This window comes from Oncorhynchus mykiss, chromosome 18 (assembly GCF_013265735.2).
Source record: "Oncorhynchus mykiss isolate Arlee chromosome 18, USDA_OmykA_1.1, whole genome shotgun sequence".
Classification (NCBI taxonomy): Eukaryota; Metazoa; Chordata; class Actinopteri; order Salmoniformes; family Salmonidae; genus Oncorhynchus; species Oncorhynchus mykiss.
Window position 1 is genome coordinate 61971040 of NC_048582.1, and position 21348 is coordinate 61992387.

Here is a 21348-nt window from a genome sequence, read left to right on the forward strand (position 1 = left end):
GATAGATTTCTCAATTTGTCATTGTTTAAAATGTTCTTAGGTTGTCTGCTTGACATTTTTTGATTTGATAGGGAAGCTGAGAGGTCAAATAGTCTGTTAAGGCTTTCTGCTGCCAAGTTTACACTCTCACTATGACAGTGACATATTTTATCCAGGAAGTTGTCTAAAAGGGCTTGAATTTGTTTCCTAATTGCTTTTTTGGTAGGTTTCTACACTACTTTCCTTCCATCTATAGCGTTTCTTAATATTATTCAGTTCCTTTGGCTTTGATGACTTGTGATTTGAGTATTGCTCAGTTCATGATTTTGCTGTCATCTGGTAGGGGTGTCAGTGGGCTGACTGTGAACACTCTGAAGGACTCTGTGATGAGGTCAGTGATAAAGTAATCTACGGTACTACTGCCAAGAGATGCGCTATAGGTGTACCTCCCATATGAGTCTCCTCGAAGCCTAGCATTGACTATGTACAGAGCTGCAGTTGTTTTTGTTGGTTGTTTTGTCATAGTTGTGTATTTGAAAAATAATGTTGTTCGCTCTCTCTATTTATATATATATATATATGCGCCGCTTTCCACACAGACCTAGCCTTGTCCCCTGTCACTCAAGGAGCGCATGTGTTGTTCCTCAACCAGAGACACTTGCGTTCAGTCAACATGGTCAATTCAGCAGTACTGATGACCGTTTCTTAGCAAGTTGGCTCTAAATCTTGTTAGCTGCTAATCACTAGCTCGCTATGTACAGTACTGAATCAGAACAAACGTAATTAGCTATTCAGCCTGATAATACCAGTGAATGTTTGTGCAACAGTATTTTCTAAATCAAAAAGGAATATGCGAAGCATGAATATGTTAGCAAAATGAAGTAGCTAACAGAACATTTTAATGTAACCAAAGATAATTGGGTCCCCTAGGAAACACTTCTTTGGTTCCTACTAATTAGAATAATCATATTTCCATATTGCCAACAGTTCACCCAATTGTTTTGCTCTAAATCGCAATTGCAACATTTGGTAAAAAATAAGGCCTATAAGTGTGGAAATGATCTGAAGAGTGCAGGAAATACAGAAATTGATAAACAATTTGTTTTGGTTAAATAGAACAATATAAAACAATCAGAATGGAGAAAGACCCATTGAAGTCACTTAGCATGTATGTGTTGCCACCCTGGGATCACTCACCACTCATAAAACATGGAGAACTTATTTTATTATTAAAAAACATGAAATACCATCATACCGCCATTTAAAAAATATATATATACTGTGATATGGTATTTTGGCCATATCGCCCAGACCTACTAAATGTTCACTTCAAGTCTCATATGTGGCTCTCTTGTCTAAAATAATAGTTCGCTACTTTATGTTTATAATGAATGATAGCATTGTCTGACTTGCAGTTTTACTGTCATGAGAGCCAGCTGTTTAGATACAGTTGAAATCCCTGACTGACTAGCTAGATAACTTGCCCAAACTCTAACATTTGAAATTGCTGGCGATTTTTATAATATTGCTTATTTTTAATTTCAACAAACGTTGATGCCTACAGAGTGATGGATCGATACAATGATGTGAAGATTCTTCTGAAAACCTGGGAGCAGTCATTTGTTCAAGAAAATCAAAGAAAGCCCAACAAGGTACTATATCTACCTAGCTATCTATAGGTAATTAGCTATTCAATTACCATGTATTACTAACCAGAGACCTACAGTAACTAACTCGTATAGTCTTTCTCACGGTTGTGTCCTATTATTCAGGGTGATATTGACGCAGCCCCAGAAGAGGCTAAAAGTAAGTGCATGCCAATATTTTAACTGGCTAAAAAATCAGATCTGAAACACAGGGGAGAAATGTTGCTGCTCTCAGGCTTGTGTTCATTGGTTATCACCATAGCAAAACGTTTTGTAACCGATTTTAAAATAATAATTTTAAAAAATACATTTCTTATGGGACAAATTCAGGTAGGTCCCTCCCTGTTTTGGCCGGTTTGCTTCCGTTTGCTGCCTACTGAATAGGACTCAGGTATTCTTCTATAATTCATTTCAGTTACTAAAATGCATTGCTTTGAGTTTTGTGTTTCTGCATGTGTTTCACAGAGCTCTACAAAGAATATCGAACACTCAAGCAAGCAAAAGAAAACGGCAGCAATGGGCATACAGACCCAACACCTACCGCACAGACTCAGTCATCTGAGAAGGTAGGTTATGTTCAGTGTAATTATATTGTTATAAAACTTGTCATCCACATTTATTAGTTAACGGTGTTTAAAGGGACAATATGTGATTTTTCTTTCATACATTTTTTTACTTTTAAATGAATGATACATACCCATTTACCGCTTTTGTTAACCGAAAGGTTGCTAAATCGAATCCCTGAGCTGACAAGGTAAAAATCTGTTGTTCTGCCAACTGAACAAGGCAGTTAACCCACCGTTCCCCAGTAGGCCGTCATTGAAAATAAGAATTTGTTCTTGACTGACTTGCCTAGTTCAATATATTATTATTTATTTTGTTGGCGTTGAAGAATACCCCTTTTTTAATGTTTTCTCTTTGAAGGAATCCGATTGCTGGGGCACTCACCTGAACCGTAAGAGCATGCCGGTGGCTGCTCCCAAACTGACGCTGACGCCCAAGGACAAGGAGTCCCTCCAAGCCTCGGCCCAGTACTTTGGCATGAAGCTCAAGTCAAACCTGGGTGCTCTAACAAAGGTACAGTCTGTGTGTAGTTTGGCTGTGTCTAGTTCCACACGTTGTTTTTTGCAAACTCTGTTGCATACATTTGATTTTGCATCCTGTTAGTATAAATTGCAAACTGCTATTGCTAGTTAATGTGATGATGGAGATGTGGGGAATTTGGACCTCTGCCATTTTGAATATATACATTTTTCCTGCGCTATAAACTGTTTCTAGGAAAGACCTGTTTCTCTGAAGAAGTCGTTCACGCCACGTCGAACACCTCTGAAGTCCTGGAAAGACGGCCAGAGCCCAAACCCTGCAGCTGGTGCTGCAGGCAGCGATACACTGTTATCCCCTCTGCTAAAGCCAGCCAACACACGTCCACACCTCCTGGCCTGTCCAGTGCAGACAGGGACAGAACACCCACATCAGCCCTTTGAGCCAATACCAGCCTTCACGCCCTCCAAGCTGTGGTCTCCTGCAGCGGGGGCATCCTCATCAGACAGACCGGCAGGAAGTAGGGCCCAGCAGCTCAGACAGACCTTCACCAAGAGGTTATCCTCTGTAGACAGCAGCTGGCTCGAGAGATGTCAGGTGTTTGACGAGGTGGGTGTCGCGGAGAAGCCGGTTGTGGGTAATTTGTCTCTCGCCGTGGTGTCGGCGGTAGATTCACCACAGGCCAAAGGGGGAGGTGTTGGCGAGGGAGAGAACCCAGGACGTGCCGCCAGTTCCTTTGTCATTCCTTCCATGCAGAATGAAGGGACAACTCTCCTGGGGGAGAGGGCTTCCAAGAGTACCATGCCACAGGCTCTGCCTTTTTCAGACGAGCAACAGCCCAAAATTGGTTGTGGCGTAACGTCTGCAGCAGTCCCAGCCAGTCTGCGGTCCACTGGACAACACTCCTCATTGGGGTCTGGCTCCGGAGAGGGAAAGGATGGAGAAACCAGACCAGGTCTCAGAGGACAGGCCGAGGGCGGAACGTCAGAAGAGACAGCCATCGGCGCCTCCACCGCCAAGAAATCTCGAGCAAGGGCCAGAAAGGGCCGGGTAGGAAGGGTTGAAGAGGAGGCGGAGGTGTCGACGCAGCCACCACAGAAGGCCGAGGGTGACGAGCTCGGGACGGAGAAGAAAGGTACGAAGAAAAAGGCCAAAAAGAGGCAAAGGGACCTTGACACAGATGGAGAGACCCCTGACGACACAGAGAAAGAGGGGGCAGTGAAAAAGAGGAGAACCAAAAAGGTTACAGAGGCTACACTTGATGGCAGGAGTCCCAAAAAAGTCCCCAGAGTGAGGAAGAAGAAGGCTCAGACGGGTGATGGAAATGCTAGCGAGCAGGGGAGTGGTGATGTCACAGAGAAGGAAGCAGTGAAGCAGAAACCAAGGCTTCCACAGGAGAACCTCCTAGGAGAGGTGGATGAGGAAGATGTCAAAGCTGCCAGGAACAGAGGGAGCAACACTATGAGACCTAAGTGGGTTATACTCTATATTACCCTTGGACTACTAAATATTTCAACAAACAATATTATTTAGATTTACAAATTGATCTATGCGCTCTTGAGAGCCCCTTTTTAAATATATATTCCTCATTGACTGTAATTGTCATAACTATCTTATTTTTAATAATCTAATTGTTTTTGTATTAATGTGATTTTTCTTTCGCACCATCTGTCCAGACCCATCAAGAACTCGGACTGTAACTTTGTAAAGCTCAACCTGAAAAATAAGTCTCATGTCAAAGGATACGCATGTAGGGGCGCTGGCCTACGGAAGCAGGTAAGGAAACTAGTACGGTTGGTACATAATGTGCATTCAGAAACTATTCAGACCCCTTGACTTTTTCCACATTTTGTTACGTTACAGCCTTACTCTAAAATGTATTAAATCGTTTTTTTTTTTACCTTCATCAATCTACACACAATACCCCAATGTATAAAAAAATTGAAGTCACATTTACATAAGTATTCAGACCCTTTACTCAGTACTTTGTTGAAACACCTTTGGCAGCGATTACATGCTCGAGTCTTCTTGGGTATGATGCTACAAGCTTGGTACACCAGTATTTGGGGAGTTTCTCCCATTCTTCTCTGCAGATCCTCTCAAGCTCTGTCAGGTAGGATGGGGAGCGTCGCTGCACAGCTATCTTCAGGTCTCTCCAGAGATGTTTGATCGGGTTCAAGTCCGGGCTCTCGCTGGGCCACTCAAGGACATTCAGAGACTTGTCCCGAAGCCATTCCTGCGTTGTCTTGGCTGTGTGCTGAGGATCGTTGTCCTGTTGGAAGGTGAACCTTTGCCCCAGTCTGAGGTCTTGAGCGCTCTGGAGCAGGTTTTCATCAAGGATCTCTCTGTACTTTGCTCCGTTCATCTTTGCCTTGATCCTGACTAGTCTCCCAATCCCTGCTGCTGAAAAACATCCCCACAGCATGATGATGCTGCCACCACCATGCTTCACCGTAGGGATGGTGCCAGGTTTCCTCCAGACGTGACGCTTGGCATTCAGGCCAAAGAGTTCAATCTTGGTTTCATCAGATCAGAGAATCTTGTTTCTCATGGTTTGAGAGTCCTTTTGGTGCCTTTTGGCAAACTCCAATCGGGGCTGTCATGTGCCTTCTTACTGAGGAGTGGCTTCCATCTGGCCACCTACAATAAAGGCCTGATTGGTGGAGTGCTGCAGAGATGGTTGTCCTTTTGGAAGGTTTTCCCATTTCCACAGAGGAACTCTGGAGCTCTGTCAGAGTGACCATCGGGTTGCTAATACCTGCTTTCGCTTTGTTATGGGTCTAAAAACCCGTTTTCGCTTTGTCGTTATGGGTTATTGTGTGTACAATTGAATCCATTTTAGAATAAGGCTGTAACGTAACAATGTGGAAAAAGTCTAGGGGTCTGAATGCTTTACAGCATACAGTCCCTGCCTAGGAAGACAGTACGTGTATATATGATATCAGAACATTTTATCCTGTTTTTCTCTCTGTTTCAGTTGACCATGGAGAAGTTCCAGCTAAAGGGGGAGAGGTTTGGAGGACCAGACTCACGGTTTAGAGGTGGAAGAGGCAGAGGAGGGTTTAGAGGTGGAAGAGGCAGAGGAGGGTTTAGAGGTGGCTTCGGAGGGTTCAATCGTCCAGGGGACCCCTGCTTCAAGTGTGGAGGCACAGGACACTGGGCTATGAACTGCAAGGGCAGAGGTGAGCGGTCACAGCACAGACGACTGAAGCTGTGGTAGCTAAATTGGTTTGTTTCGATGAGTGGTTCTTTAGAAACTAGTTTCATTGACCACATCACGCTTGTCTTTACTACGTTGATGCATAAGAAATACTGTGCTTAAAAAAAAATATTTGATGCACCTGGGGTCTGTTGAGGAAGGTGCAACATTACAGAACATTCAGTTGGAAATGTATTTTGCTCAACAGATCTGATTAGCTGTCCTTTACATGTGCAAGAGTCATTTTCAACTTTTGAACGCTTCTCCTTACTGAATACATCCCTGTATCCTGTGAATGTTATATATTGATTCTAATATATAACCCCTATTTAACCTGTTTTGCCCTTCCTGTTTCTAGTTGGCGCTCCAGCAGACAGTGCTGCTGCTGATGATGCGTCTGCGGTTGAGGAGCCCTTCGAACTGCCAACCTTGGAAGAAGTTGCCCGGGCAACGGGAACTCTGCGTTCCGAGCCTCGGGGTATGCTATTGTCACCCCTTCTGGCGACGAGATCTACATCAGTGAAAATGTTGAGGCAGGCAGATTCTCCCCCCAATCAAAATATCCCCAAGGGTGCACCCCAAATGGCACCCTATTCCTTATATAGTGCACTACCTTTGTCCTTAGCCCTATGTGCGATGGTTAAGAGTTGGGCACTATTAAGGGAAAAGGGTGCTATTTGGGACATATAACAGTGCATTCGGAAAGTTTTCAGACCCCTAGACCTTTTCCACCTTTTTGCTACATTACAGCCTTATTCTAAAATGCATTAAATAAACAATTTTCCTCGTCCAGCTACACACGATACCCCATAATGACAAAGCGAAAACAGGTTTTTAGAAAATGTTGCATATTTATTAAAAATGTAAAACAGATACCATATTTATATAAGTATTCAGACCCTTTGCTATAAGACTTGAAATTGAGCTCAGGTGGGGCATCCTGTTTCCCTTGATCATACTTGATGTTTCTACAACTTGATTGGAGTCCACATGTGGTAAATTCAATTGATTGAATTGATCATCCATCATTCTTAAATGGAAGAAGTTTGGAACCAAATGTAGCAATTGGGGGAGAAGGGCCTTGGTCAGGGCTCAGAGCTCCAGAGTTCCTCTCTTTATTGCAGAGTGGCCAGGCGGATGCCACTCCTCAGTAAAAGGCACATGACAGCCCGGTTTGGCGTTTGCCAAAAGGCACTAAAAGACTCTCAGACCATGAGAAACAATATTCTCTGGTCTTTTGAAACCAAGACTGAACTCTTTGGCCTGAAAGCCAAGCATCACTTCTGGAGGGAACCTGGCACCATCCCTACGGTGAAGCATGGTGGGGATGTTTTTTAGCGGCAGGGACTGGGAGACTAGTCAGGATCAAGACAAAGAGGAACAGAGCAAAGTACAGAGATCTTTGATGAAAACCTGCTCCAGAGTGCTCAGGACCTCCGACTGGGGCAAAGGGTCACCTTCCAACAGGACAACGACCCTAAGCACACAGCCAAGACAGCACAGGAATGGCTTCGGGACAAGTCTCTGAATGTCCTTGAGTGGCCCAGCCAGAGCCCGGACTTGAACCCGACCAAACATCTCTGGAGAGACCTGAAAATAGCTGTGCAGTGACACTCCCCATCCTATCTGACAGAGCTTGAGAGGATCTGCATAGAAGAATGGGAGAAACTCCCCAAATACTGGCGTGACAAGATTCTAGCGTCATACCGAAGACTCGAGCATGTAATCGCTGCCAAACGGTGCTTCAAGAAGGTACTCAGTGAAGGGGTCTGAATACCTGTGTAAATGTGATATTTCTATTTTTTTTTCTAAAAACCTGTTTTTGCTTTGTCATTATGGGGTATTGTGTGTAGATGGGGGGGGGGGACAATTGAATCAAATTTATAATAAGGCTCTAATGTAACAATGTGGAGAAAGTCAAGGGGTCTGAATACTTTCCAAATGCACTGTACTTTGAAGCATCACAATAAGCTAAATAGACAACTTAGAAGTTGGACCAATCAGAATCATCACCATACACTCACTCACTTTGTTGATAAGGGTCATTTTTCCAGTGTATCTGTCAGCAGTGACTATTTCTCCCAAGTCTAGCTCCCTTCAGTATCCCATAACATCTGTTTTAGCAGTAGAGACATAACCTAACGTTATGACTGTAACTACTACTCCCTGAAGGAGGGAAATGAGTTACAACATACTATGGGGAGTTGCACTTGCGACTTCAGTTGAAGGATCTACAATCACTCCTGACAAGGCCAATGAAATGCACACCTCGCTGGAAGCCCCGCCCACCACAGGTGATAAGCGTGAGGCTCGGATTCATTCTTTCAATTTAATACCGCTCTTCACCGAGCCCAGGAACGGGCGGTGTGGGGCCAAACAGATGTTGTACCTTGTTTCCCTCCTCCAGGGAACAGTAGTTTTAGTCATAACGTTACATTCCCTTTCAGTCTGTCAACTTTTGGTACAACGTACTGTAGAGAAATAGAATTTCGCCCCAAGCCGACCCCAACGGATACTAAATGAAACTGCCCATGGCAGACCACCCAGACCTGACCCCGCCAGATGCGACAGTCTGGGTATTTCCACACGGCGCGCTGCCTAGTGACGTTCCCCTGTCCCAGCCATTAGCACCCTGTGGGCTACACTGAGGCCAGTGACATCCAAAAGAGAACCTCACAACCGTGATGTCCAACTCAACCCTTTAAACAACGCCCAAGACGCTGCCAGACCCCTGGTGGAGTGGGCACAATCACCACTAGGTAACCTTTGCCCCCTAGCAAAACAGACAACAAGTTTGTCACATAACCAGATATCCCGGGTCTATTCAAGGTCTCTTTGAGTAGCCTCCCATAACCGGCGGCAGAGCGCACAGCAGCCGGGTTGGGCGCCGGCAGCCACCACACCCCACGCCCAGGCGACCACCTAATCCATCTTCGCTTCCTGCACCTCGGTCCCAGCTGAGGTACCGGCATCCGGGAAAGGAAAGTCCCCATCGGTAATTACAAGCTTCCTCAAGAATACTACCGTACCCCTCTTTTCGTGGAGATTGCAGCAGTACAGTGTCGTCTCGGTCGTTTTCTTAGTCATCTTACTCATTGCACCAGAACATTTGAAGAATAACTAATTGTTTGTGATTAGAAAACTTACGAGAGCAAGTACACACAACTTCCAGGGGTGAGCAGCTGCACACAAGCCTAAGGTCACCATGCGCAATGCCAAGCTAGTGAGCATTACACATGGTGATCTTAGGCTTGTGTGCAGGTGCTCGGCCGTGGAAACCCATTTTATGAAGCCCAGGACGAACAGTTATTGTGCCGATGTTGCTTCCAGAGGCAGTTTTGAACTCCGTGGTGAGTGTTGCAACCGAGGGAAGACTATTTTTACGTACTTCAGCACTCGGCGGTCCCATTCTGTGAGCTTGTATGGCCTACCAATTCGCAGTTGAGCCGTTGTTGCTCATTGATGTTTCCACTTCACAATAACAGCACTACAGTTGACCGGGGCAGCTCTAGCAGGGAAGACATTTTACGAACTAACTTGTTGGAAAGGTGGCATGTTGAAAGTCATTGAGCTCTTCAGTAAGGCCATTCTACTGCCAATGTCTATGGAGATTGCATGGCTGTGTGCTCAATTTTATACACCTGTCCGCAACAGGTGTGGCTGAAATAGCTGAATCCACTAATTTGAAGGGGTGTCCACATACCTTTGTGTGTGTGTGTATGTATATGTCAAGCCGAGACTTAAGTGGGTAAAATGTCACTGTTAAGACCACTCGGGTATGGTCCCCACGGAAACGATCAACGTTCATTTTCATAGATCGGGTTACGCCCCAAATGGCACCTTTATTCCCTATAGAATGCCCAGATTTTTTTTTCTCCCCTGGCCCATAGTGCACTACTCTCAACCAGAGCCCTATGTAGGGAATAGGGTGCCATTTGGGGCGTACTTGGAGTGAAATACAGTTCCACAAACAGACAATGTCCAGCGAAAGTCGGAGCGATTGCGCAGACAGAAACCGATGCCCCTGTAAGCCTAAAAAAGTAGCTGCCATCTAAAGCAGTAGATGCGCATAACAGCTCCTACAATGTCTGGCACGGCAATGATGTCATGCTACTAAACTAACCTGCATGCCAAAAGGTCAAAGAGCTCATTCTTACCCCCCTGCAATTCTCTCACGCTGTTTACTTCCTCCCAGTTCCCTGCCCATAACAACTGATTTCGATTCAGTTTCTCCCGACTCCAATTCAAACCTCAGTCATAACGAACTCCACGCCAAAGCTGACTCCAGCCCAGTGGAGGAGGAACTAATTAATGACATCTGTGTACATGAGGTCCCCCTGTCTATGTGTGGGTCCCAAATGACACCCTATTCCCTTTTTATGATGCATTACTTTTGAACAGGGCCTATAGGGCTCTGGTCAGAAGTAGTGTATAGTAATAGGGTGCCATTTCGGATGCATACTATATCTATCTCATTATTACAGTGGCGCCCCCCATTGTTAAAGAGGAGAATGAGGGTCTGGGGGAGAAGCAGCAGCAGGAGGATGGTGGTGATGAGGTCTTGTTGAATGTGATCAGGCCGGATTACGAGCGCCTGCTCCCTCCGCCCCCCATGCAGCCCCTCTACCCCCTAGGGGAGGACGGCAAAGTACAAGGTACCCCGTTTTTAAAATTATTAATGAATGAATCTAAACAAATCAATCAACCAGTACAGTATAATTTATACTCCTTTTGACTTCCAATTAAATTTTGTTTCTGCAGCGGTGCCCTCTGAAGTTAATGAAGCACTTAAAGACTTTGGGTACAAGTCTTTCAGACCAGGGCAGGAACAGGCCATCATGAGAATTCTATCAGGTATGCAGGAAGAGGATAAAACAGTGTTTCCTTTATCGTACCTCAGTTAAGGGATTTACATGAGAAGATGTACAGATCCTGTAAGTTGCTCTGGATAAGAATGTCTGCTAAATTACTCTAATAAATGTAATGACTAAATGTAAGTAGTTGCTTTCCCATATGTATGTTTCTTGTTTGTTACAAGCAGGGCTCCCACCCACTTTCACTCCCTGTGTGTGTGGTGTCTTGGGGGGGGGGGGGGGGGGGGGAGCTGAACAAATGACACTTACTTTGCAAGATAGAATATAACTTTGTCCATTGTTTTTCTATTCTCTCCAGGTCTGTCCACGCTAGTGGTGCTCTCCACGGGCATGGGCAAGTCTCTGTGCTACCAGCTGCCTGCCTACCTCTATGCCCAGAGGTCAAACTGTATCACTCTGGTGGTGTCACCACTGGTGTCTCTTATGGATGATCAGGTAACGCCCCATATCTGTAGCCCCTAGTTAACGCCCCATATCTGTAGCCCCTAGTTAACGCCCCATATCCGTAGCCCCTAGTTAACGCCCCATATCTGTAGCCCCTAGTTAACGTCCCATATCTGTAGCCCCTAGTTAACGTCCCATATCTGTAGCCCCTAGTTATACAACACCTTATTGATACAGACATTGTCTTGTGAATGTCTCAAAATAAGTGATTTGAATGAAATACTGAAAGCATATTATTTTGTCTCCTTAGCTTTCTGGACTTCCATCCAAGCTGAAAGCGGCTGCCATTCACTCCAATATGTCTAAAAAACAGAGAGAGGTTGCCATTGAGAAGGTACTGTTATCCTCTTTCAATCCACTTAGTTAGAGCATAGTTTATCTAGGCCTAAACCTTAGCGTTTTTGCGTAATGTTTAACTGCATTGATAATTTTTGTTTCCTGCATTAGACTTCTATAGCTGTCAGTGATATTTTTGTTATTCATACTGTGTGTGTGTGTGTGTGTCTGTACCTTCAGGTGCACATTTGTATGTGTTGTGTGATACCATGAAGATGCCACTACAAGGATGTCAGTCATATTTCCATTGCTGTTGATGTCTTATCTATTGTGATCTACATGACGACAAAGTTTTCTGCTTTGTGTGTGTGTCCTCCAGGTTAAGGCAGGTGAGGTCCATGTCCTGCTCCTGTCCCCTGAGGCGTTGGTAGGTGGAGGTCACTCTGGCCCTGGCTGTCTTCCCCCAGCTGACCAGCTCCCCCCGGTGGCCTTCGCCTGTATCGACGAGGCCCACTGTGTCTCAGAGTGGTCACACAACTTTAGGCCCTGCTACCTGCGTCTCTGCAAGGTGAGCTCTGATGACCACTTCATTCATATTTACCTCTATCCTAACCCACCATTTGGGGGACACTTGTATTAAAGGCAAGGGGAGTTTTTTTCCCAAAACACTTGCTTCTTTAGAATGAGCCTGTCTCTCACCATAGCTGTAGATGGCTAGCCCGTGCGTGCCGTTCTACCCCTCAGAGTGGAAGAGCCCTGTACGTCTCTTTGACCAACTGGGTTTTAATCTAGGTTGTCAGTGCACCACAATAATTTTAGCTTGCTGACCTGAAGACCTAGATCCTCAGGTCTTAGGCCAGATTACTGAACACATGAGCATGGTTCACCAAACCACCTCCATTCCATCTTCTAGGTGTTGAGGGACCGTCTGGGCGTGCGTTGCCTGTTGGGTCTGACTGCCACCGCCACCCTGTCCACAGCCCTGGACATCGCTCAAAACCTGGGCATCACTGACCAGGACGGTGTTGCTGTCCGCTCAGCCGCCGTGCCTAACAACCTGCAGCTGTCTGTCTCCATGGACCGAGACAAGGACCAGGTAGGGTACATGCCAACCACAAGACCAGGTAGGGTACATGCCAACCACAAGACCAGGACCAGGTAGGGTACATGCCAACCACTAGATCAGGACCAGGTAGGGTACATGCCAACCACTAGACTAGGACCAGGTAGGGTACATGCCAACCACTAGACCAGGACCAGGTAGGGTACATGCCAACCACTAGACCAGGACCAGGTAGGGTACATGCCAACCACTAGACCAGGACCAGGTAGGGTACATGCCAACCACTAGACCAGGTAGGGTACATGCCAACCACAGGACCAGGTAGGGTACATGCCAACCACTAGACCAGGTAGGGTACATGCCAACCACAGGACCAGGTAGGGTACATGCCAACCACAGGACCAGGTAGGGTACATGCCAACCACAGGACCAAGTAGGGTACATGCCAACCACAGGACCAGGTAGGGTACATGCCAACGACGCGCACAAACAATGGAGTTTGCAATTGAATCAAATTTCATTGGTTGCATTGTGCCAGGAAAGCCCAATCAAGCACAGCTAAAGTATTTGAAAGCAAACAAATGGAATTTGAACCCAGGTCTGATGCTGTGTCTCCTGTCCAGGCCCTGGTGTGTCTGCTGAAGGGAGAGCGGTTCGGGTCTCTGGAGTCCGTCATCATCTACTGCACCAGGAGAGAGGAGACGACCCGTATATCTGCCCTGCTCAGGACCTGCCTGCAGGGGGTGCTGTTGAAGGAGTCTAACCGTACAGCTAGTCAGGAGGCAGATGACAACCCTGTAGGGAAGAAGAAGAAAGCTTTGGGTACCTGTCTGTCTGGGTTTGGCTGGAGCTGGGTTGATCGGGATGTTATATTTATCAACTGGGTGGTTAGAGCCCTGATTGCTGATTGCCTGACAGCCGTGGTATATCAGACAGTATATCACGGGAATGACAAAACATTTATTTTTACTGCTCTAATTCCGTTGATAACCAGTTTATAATAGCAATAAGGCACCTCGGGGGATTCATGGTCAATATACTCCGATGTGTTGTGTCTAAGAACAGCCCTTAGCCGTGGTAGATTGTTTTTATATTTAACCTTTATTTAACTAGGCCAGGCAGTTAAGAACAAATTCTTATTTACAATGACCGCCAGTGGGTTAACTGCCTTGTTCAGGAGCAGAACGACAGATCTTTACCTTGTCAGCTCGGGATTTGATCCAGCAACCTTTCAGTTAATGGCCCAACACTCTAACCACTAGGCTACCACCCCCTTGTGCCTTATTGCTTAAATATTTTATTGGGATGTTGATATTCACAGAAGTCTAGGTAAAGGGCTGAATCCTGTCTTGAATCATACATTAATGACAATGGAGAATAGGAATTTTGGAAACTGGACAATTTGCATTGCTCTGATGCCGTTGTCAAAAAGTCTCATCAAAGTGCTAGGATCAGTTTTCCCTTTTAGATCATATTGAATCAGATTATATAGATATGCTAGATCAGCATTGCTACTCAGAGATGCTCTGTGACTATGGGCCCTGACACCTCTCTCTGCTGTTTGCCCTCAGCCAGGAAGAAGATCCGTAAGCCTCTGAAGTGGATGGCTGAGTCCTACCATGCCGGCATGTCGTCCTCCGAGCGCCGTCGCGTCCAGAACAACTTCATGTGTGGTGAGCTGCGAGTGGTGGTCGCCACGGTAGCCTTCGGCATGGGCCTGGACAAGTCGGACGTGCGCGGAATCGTGCACTACAACATGCCCAAGAGCTTTGAGAGCTACGTGCAGGAGATCGGGAGGGCAGGGAGAGATGGGGAACCGGCCCACTGTCATCTCTTCCTGGATCCTGAGGTTCTGTCTCCTCTCACCTTTTTCAGTCGTTATTTATTTCATAGTGTTTATTTACTTTTCATCCAAATTCAAATGTGTTTTGATGACAATGTCTAGTAAGTAATAGTTAAGTGATGAATTGATATTTGGTGAGTAGTGTACAGGGGCTGTGCTACAATACTTTTCTTCAAATTATTAGGTTATTCACAAATAAATCTATTATTCAATAGAGTGCCAAGACATGTGTGTATGCTCATTATGTTGATTAATCCTACGTTCTTGCCTGGTGGTGTTGTAGGGAGGAGACCTGCATGAGTTGCGGAGGCACATCTATGCCAATACGGTGGATTACTATACTGTGAAGAAGATAGTGCAGAAGGTGTTTCCTCCCTGCAGGTGCAGACAGATCCACCAGAACCAGCAGGACCTAGCCAGGGTAATGTTGGTATACTTACATATTCAACTTTTTTTCTTCCCTTCTCTCAGGTCTACAATCATCACACATTAACAGCCTATGACCATTATGTGAACCCCAATTTAATGTTTAGGATTATGTTTTTTTTTAAACAAGATGTATCAGGCACAAACCAAACAGTATTTACATTTTTTATTTTTATTCTAACCATGTCTTAGACTCAGGAGGAGGTTGATGACTCTGAGATGATGGAACTGATGGACACCTGTGATGAGAACCCAGTTGAAACACCGGAACACACAACAGAGACTGGTCAGAACACCCCCGTCGAGCAGTTGGAACAGGCCAAAGTTCCTACTGAGGATGTATCAACTTTTCAACCACTGGACGGGGAGCAGAAACACCCATCAGAGTCAAGTGTTCCATTTCCCCAGAGAGGCGAACATGAAGAGGAGGAGCAGACAGGGGGAGGTGATGATTGGCCCACGACTAGGGTGTGTCACACCCATGAGAGGGCCATATCTATGCAGGACACTGTGGAAGCCCTGGACATCACTGAGGAAGGTAGGTACCTCACTATACTGAACACAAGACAGGTGAAATATTTTTGCTTGTATAGTTGACTCAAGGATCAGAAACCCATAAATAAATAATTAGAATGATATCCCACTTTTAATTCAGCTTTTCTTTGTCAAGACCAGTGAGTCTCCCGCCTTTTCTTCAGATATCAGACTGTATTACACAATAGACTTAAAATGATTGAAGTTCTATCACTGTGTCTGTCAGGTTTGGAGACTCTGCTGTGCTATCTGGAGCTGCACCCTCAGCAGTGGGTAGAGCTGCTCCACCCCACCCTCTCCAACTGTAAGATGGTCTGTTACAACGGCCCGCATCAACTCCGCAAACTCACCAAAATGTAGGACATCACAAAACCAGGGTCATAGAAAAACGTGTTTAGAAGTTTTGCAATGGAGTTCTGCACAGTCACTCAACACCTGGCCAGTCTGTTACAGTAGACCGTTTAGCTGTACCATACAAAGTCTTGTTTGCTGGGTTGTTTTTTTTATATGTAGGTGTGTATTTCATACTCGTGATGTTATTTTGGTCCAGTAAAGGCAGCGGGACATGTGAGCGGTTTGGTGTTTTCATGTACAGGCAATAGATGACTAATGTTTACAATGTGCTTAAACTGTTTTTGTGTAGGTAAGTCATGTTTACAGTACCAGTCAAAAGTTTGGACACACCTACTCATTCAAGAGTTTTTATTTATTTTGTAGAATGATAGTGAAGACATCAAAACTATGAAATAACACATATGGAATCATGTAGTAACCAAAAAAGTGTTAAACAAAACAAAATGTATATTTTTAGATTTTATATTCTTCAAAGTAGCCACCCTTTGCCTAGATGACAGCTTTGCACACTCTTGGCATTCCCTCAACCAGCTTCATCTGGAATGATTTTCCAACAGTTTTAAAGGAGTTCCCACATATGCTGAACACTTGTTGGCTGCTTTTCCTTCACTCTGCAGTCCAACTCATCCCAAACCATCTCAATTGGTTTGAGGTCAGGTGATTGTGGAGGTCAGGTCATCTGATGCAGCACTCCACTACTTCTTGGTCAAATAACCCTTACACAGCCTGGAGGTGTTTTGGCTCATTGTCCTGTTGAAAAACAAATGATAGTCCCACTAAACTCAAACCAGATGGGATGGTGTATCGCTGCAGAATGCTGTGGTAGCCATGCTGGTTAAGTGTGCCTTGAATTCTAAATAAATCACTAACAACCTCACCAGCAAAGCACCATCACACCACCACCTGCATGCTTCACAGTGGGAACCACTCATGCAGAGAACATCCATTCTCCTACTCAGCGTCTGACAAAGACGGCAGTTGGAACCAACTCAAATTTTGACTCATCAGACCAAAGGACAGATTTCCACTGGAAATCCATTGTCCATTGCTCGTGTTTCTTGGCCCAACCAAGTCTCTTCTTATTGGTCTCCTTTAGTAGTGCTTTCTTTGCAGCATTTCGGCCATGAAGGCCTGATTCACCCAGTCTCCTCTGAACAGTTGATGTGTCTGTTACTTGAACTGTGAAGCATTTATTTGAACTGCAATTTGAGGCTGGTAACTCTAATGAACTTCTCTGCTGCAGAGGAGAACTCTGGGTCTTCCTTTCCTGTGGCGGTCCTTGTAAGAGCCCGTTTCATCATAGCGCTTGATGGTTTTTACGACAGCACTTGAAGAAACTTTCAAAGTTCTTGAAATGTTCTGGATTGACTGACCTTCATGTCTTAAAGTAATGATGGGCTGTCGTTTCGCTTTGCTTATTTGAGCTGTTCTTGCCATAATATGGACTTGGTATTTTACCAAATAGGGCCATCTTCTGTATAGACCCCCCCTTACCTTGTCACAACACAACTGATTGGTTCAAACTAATTAGGAAGGAAATAAATCCCACAAATGATCTTTTAACAAGGCACACCTGTTAATTGAAATGGATTCCAGGTGACTACCTCATGAAGATGGTTGAGAGAATGCCAAGAGTGTGCAAAGCTTTTATCAAGACAATGGGTGGCTACTGTGAAGACTCTAAAATCTAACTCTTTTTTTGGGTTACTACATGATTCCATATGTGTTATTTCATAGTTTTCATGTCTTTATTCTATAATGTAGAAAAGTCCAAATAAAGAAAAACCCTTGAATGAGTAGGTGTGTCCAAACTTTTGACTGGTACTGTATGTTGAGGGGTGGAATCTGCATGGTGATGATGGATATGTGCCGTCTGATTGGCAGCTGCCCACCTGTTGCCGTAGTGTTAGCCCGGAAACGGCTGGCAGGGGAGCGAGTGGAGACCTGTGATTCGGTCGACTTTGATGTGGTGGAGGTGGCAGACACTATGGGCTGGCAGCTGGGTCTGGTGAAGAGAGGCCTCAGACAACTACAGTGGGCCACAAACAGAGGTGTGTGTTTTTATAGTTAAAAAATGCAAACTACAGTGGAGCATAGTCAAAGATGGTATGATTACAAATATAATATTATTTCCTACAGAATTTAAAGTGTCTGTGTGAGTGTTACATTTGGATAAAAGAGTGGAAAAGTATAATTATTTATATCTCCATATCATACATCTCCTGTCTTCTCCAGGAGTCTTGGTGGAGTTCTCCAACCTGTCCTTCTACTTCCGTTCCTACGGTGATTTGACCCCGGATGAGATGGACCGGGTGTGTGAGTTCCTGCATGGCAGGGTGGTGGCCCAGGAGAGGACCAAACTGTACCAGCTCAAAGCCTGCTTCAAGGCCTTCCGCAGGTCAGCACCAACCTACACTACACCAGTATTCAGAACTCGTACCAACACTAGGTTGCACTACACCAGTATTCAGAACTCGTACCAACACTAGGTTGCACTACACCAGTATTCAGAACTCGTACCAACACTAGGTTGCACTACACCAGTATTCAGAACTCGTACCAACACTAGGTTGCACTACACCAGTATTCAGAACTCGTACCAACACTAGGTTGCACTACACCAGTATTATAGCAACAAATGTGACCGTAGACACATCCTGTTTACCTGATTTTCATGGCTTTGTAGGGCTGTTATTGGAGCTGTTAACACAATGGTGCTTGAAGTATGTTTAAGACATTGATATTTATACACGTTGTGTGTATTAGCCTTAACTTGGAAAGGTCTCTGCCTGCATTGAGTTCTGCCACACTATGTCTTTCTGCAGCGTTGCATTCAAGAGCTGCAGTTTCTGTACGGACAAGCTGGACGAGAGCAGAAGCCTGAAGCTGAAAGGGCTTCTGGGGGATTACTTTGATAAGAGGAGAGAACTGGACCTGAGCAGGAAGTTCCAGGAGGAGAAGGATGGCGAGGACGAGGAGGAGCTGTTGTTGAAATGCAAGGTTCGTCTGTCCTTAAAATTCCCTGAAGGTTTTTTACCAAGTGTAAGTGAAGCTAATGCCTTTAGCGAGTTCTAAATGTAATAAAGTACCTGTATAATGAATGACCTAATAGAGCTGAATCTGGTAAGAACAGGACTTTTCCATTTAGAGTAATGTAGTGAGTTTACAATATTTCTACTTTATATTGAATGTCCTTGAAGTTTAAACAATACTTTTTTTTACATGTAATTGTTCTGTTTTTACTGCATGTGGATTGTGTAAATGATTTTGTCTAAATTCTGTTTATTGTTGTCAGCACCATTTCACCAGGTCAGACTCCTGCCTGGTAAATGTACTATGCCAATAAAGGTGATTCTGATGGCTTTTGTTGGTCTTCAGATGAAGGACTTCGAGGGTCAGATCAGAGCAGATATTCAGAGTTTCCTGGGCAACCGCAGTGATGAGAAGTTCTCTGGCAGAGCCGTCGCTAGAATATTCTTTGGAATTGGTGAGTTTTCCTTTCTTTTTTTTTGCAAACATCCAGAACTACTTCAGTGTCTAATGGTACAGTATGCTGGCTCCTTGTCACTAGGGGGGGGGGTGGCTTGTTTAGTGCCATGTGTCTGAACTGTATGGGCTCAGTCGTGCCAGTCAGTTTTATGCAGTCAGTGATGATCATTGATTTTCAATTTGTGTTACATTGTCCAACTTGAGCCTACATGATGTAAGGTCATGCAGTTTTTGATGCAGTCCACTGCACCAACTGCACCCTGAAGCCATTGCAGGAGGTTCATTCATTTAGTGTTTTTGCTTGACCCACTCAAACATGGCCAAAGACGTGACTGAAACTGGAACCAACTTTGTGGCCTTGACTCATAGCTACACTACAATAGTGTAGGCTCTCTGTCTAACCTATTGATTGTAGACATGTGTTTTCAGTGTGAGGGTGTGATACAGAGGTGGGGTAGATAAAAGTTTATTTTGTGTGACGGATCAGCTAGTCTGAAACACCTTAAAAGGTGAGAGAAATGAACAGACCGGAGGCAGTGGTTGTGGTTCCTTTTCTTTCGGATTGTCTCTAAACAATCAGCAGCAAACTAAACGGCCGTGGCCAAAAAACACCAAGCGGCTCCCCTTGTCTTTAGACTATCATCTACACGTCATATTTACAGGGCGAACGCTTCCCTCGATCTATAGCCTGCCTTGTTTAACATAGAGCCAAGGTGCGTCAGATGAAGAAGCTTTCTCTGAGGTATGAAAGTCTGACGTCTGCTTCCAATCCCACCGAGCACATCTCCTGGCACACCTATATAGAGGGAGACGCCAAACCAATCAGTGGGCCCAGGTGTGTACTAATGGGCTTTACACTGTGTAGCTGTCCCCTGAGGAGGGTGCTGCCATATCTTCCCCCAGCTGGTCACTGAAACCTATAAACAATGGCTGCTATATTGACACTGCCAAGTTGAAATAAGACTTGTTTTTGGAAAGCCGCTTTAGTAAGTCAACTGGAACGCCCTCTATGGTGTCAGTAAGTCAACTGGAACGCCCTCTATGGTGTCAGTAAGTCAACTGGAACGCCCTCTATGGTGTCAGTAAGTCAACTGGAACGCCCTCTATGGTGTCAGTAAGTCAACTGGAACGCCCTCTATGGTGTCAGTAAGTCAACTGGAATGCCCTCTATGGTGTCAGTAAGTCAACTGGAACGCCCTCTATGGTGTCAGTAAGTCAACTGGAACGCCCTCTATGGTGTCAGTAAGTCAACTGGAACGCCCTCTGTCTTTTTGTTTTCAGGGAGTCCATGTTACCCAGCTCAGACCTTCGGCAGGGACAAGAGATACTGGAGAAAATACATCCAATTTGACTTTAATGAAATCATCCGCTTTGCTATTCAGGAGATCATTCGATTCAAGTGATGAAATACCTACTCTATCTAAAAAATAAAAAAAGTAAATGTTAAAAAAAATATATATAAAAATAAATCTTACCTCGGCTGCAACCATTAACATTTTTTCTGTATTTTTTTCATGTTTGTTTGGTGTACTGTACATTTCATGTAATGTTCTTTGTATGCCAATTTAATAAAATGTATTTTGTACGAAATGTAAGGGCTTGACGTTATTGAAACTTGTGTATGCTCAGAACACTTTGAAGGTTGAAAAAGGTTCTCGGTCAATGGTTCACTGAGTTTTACAGTATGGGTCAAGTGCATTGCATTATTATAGTAGCTACACTACCGTTCAAAAGTTTGGGGTCACAGAGTTCTAGGCAGAGTTCCTCTGTCCAGTGCCTGTGTTCTTTTGCCCATCTTAATCTTTTATTTTTATTGGCCAGTCTGAGATATGGCTTTTTCTTTGCAACTCTGCCTAGAAGGCCAGCGTCCCGGAGTCACCTTTTCACTGTTGACATTGAGACTGGTGTTTTGCGGGTACTATTTAATGAAGCTGCCAGTTGAGGACTTGTGAGGTGTCTGTTTCTCAATGTGTGTTTATTTTATCTGAAAAAAATAACTTTTTGAGAAGTTGTACAGCTGTATTTCTTTCTTTTATAACTCAAGATAATAAACCTTATCTCTTTGTCGACTGTGAACTTTGTCAGGTAGCATGCATTCACTGTATGGAGAGCTATGTTCATATGCTTGCAGTTCCTGGCAACTTTGTTGTATGGGAGAGGGTTATCTGTGAAACAATACA

The 21348-nt window shown here is 44.7% G+C and overlaps 1 protein-coding gene across 3 annotated transcripts in view; it reads left to right on the top strand.

Moving 5' to 3' along the window:
- The window catches only part of recql4 (RecQ helicase-like 4), a 23892-nt gene extending 3134 nt beyond the window's left edge, over positions 1–20758 (top strand). For 2 of the 3 annotated variants that reach the window (XM_036953460.1, XM_036953461.1), the window contains exons 2-25: positions 1544–1631; positions 1752–1785; positions 2091–2191; positions 2550–2702; positions 2904–4138; positions 4343–4442; positions 5644–5848; positions 6224–6343; positions 10350–10520; positions 10627–10719; positions 11038–11174; positions 11434–11517; positions 11839–12027; positions 12373–12555; positions 13146–13344; positions 14094–14371; positions 14649–14786; positions 14984–15329; positions 15552–15681; positions 17564–17730; positions 17915–18077; positions 18505–18679; positions 19058–19166; positions 20450–20758. In XM_036953460.1, coding sequence (XP_036809355.1) covers positions 1548–1631; positions 1752–1785; positions 2091–2191; positions 2550–2702; positions 2904–4138; positions 4343–4442; positions 5644–5848; positions 6224–6343; positions 10350–10520; positions 10627–10719; positions 11038–11174; positions 11434–11517; positions 11839–12027; positions 12373–12555; positions 13146–13344; positions 14094–14371; positions 14649–14786; positions 14984–15329; positions 15552–15681; positions 17564–17730; positions 17915–18077; positions 18505–18679; positions 19058–19166; positions 20450–20571 — 4716 coding nt within the window. In that variant the 5' untranslated portion in view covers positions 1544–1547 and the 3' untranslated portion in view covers positions 20572–20758. Of the gene's footprint in view, positions 1–1543; positions 1632–1751; positions 1786–2090; positions 2192–2549; positions 2703–2903; positions 4139–4342; positions 4443–5643; positions 5849–6223; positions 6344–10349; positions 10521–10626; positions 10720–11037; positions 11175–11433; positions 11518–11838; positions 12028–12372; positions 12556–13145; positions 13345–14093; positions 14372–14648; positions 14787–14983; positions 15330–15551; positions 15682–17563; positions 17731–17914; positions 18078–18504; positions 18680–19057; positions 19167–20449 lie in introns of those variants that run through there. The other variant, XM_036953462.1, reaches the window with a different exon arrangement.
- Positions 20759–21348: the final 590 nt, after the last annotated feature.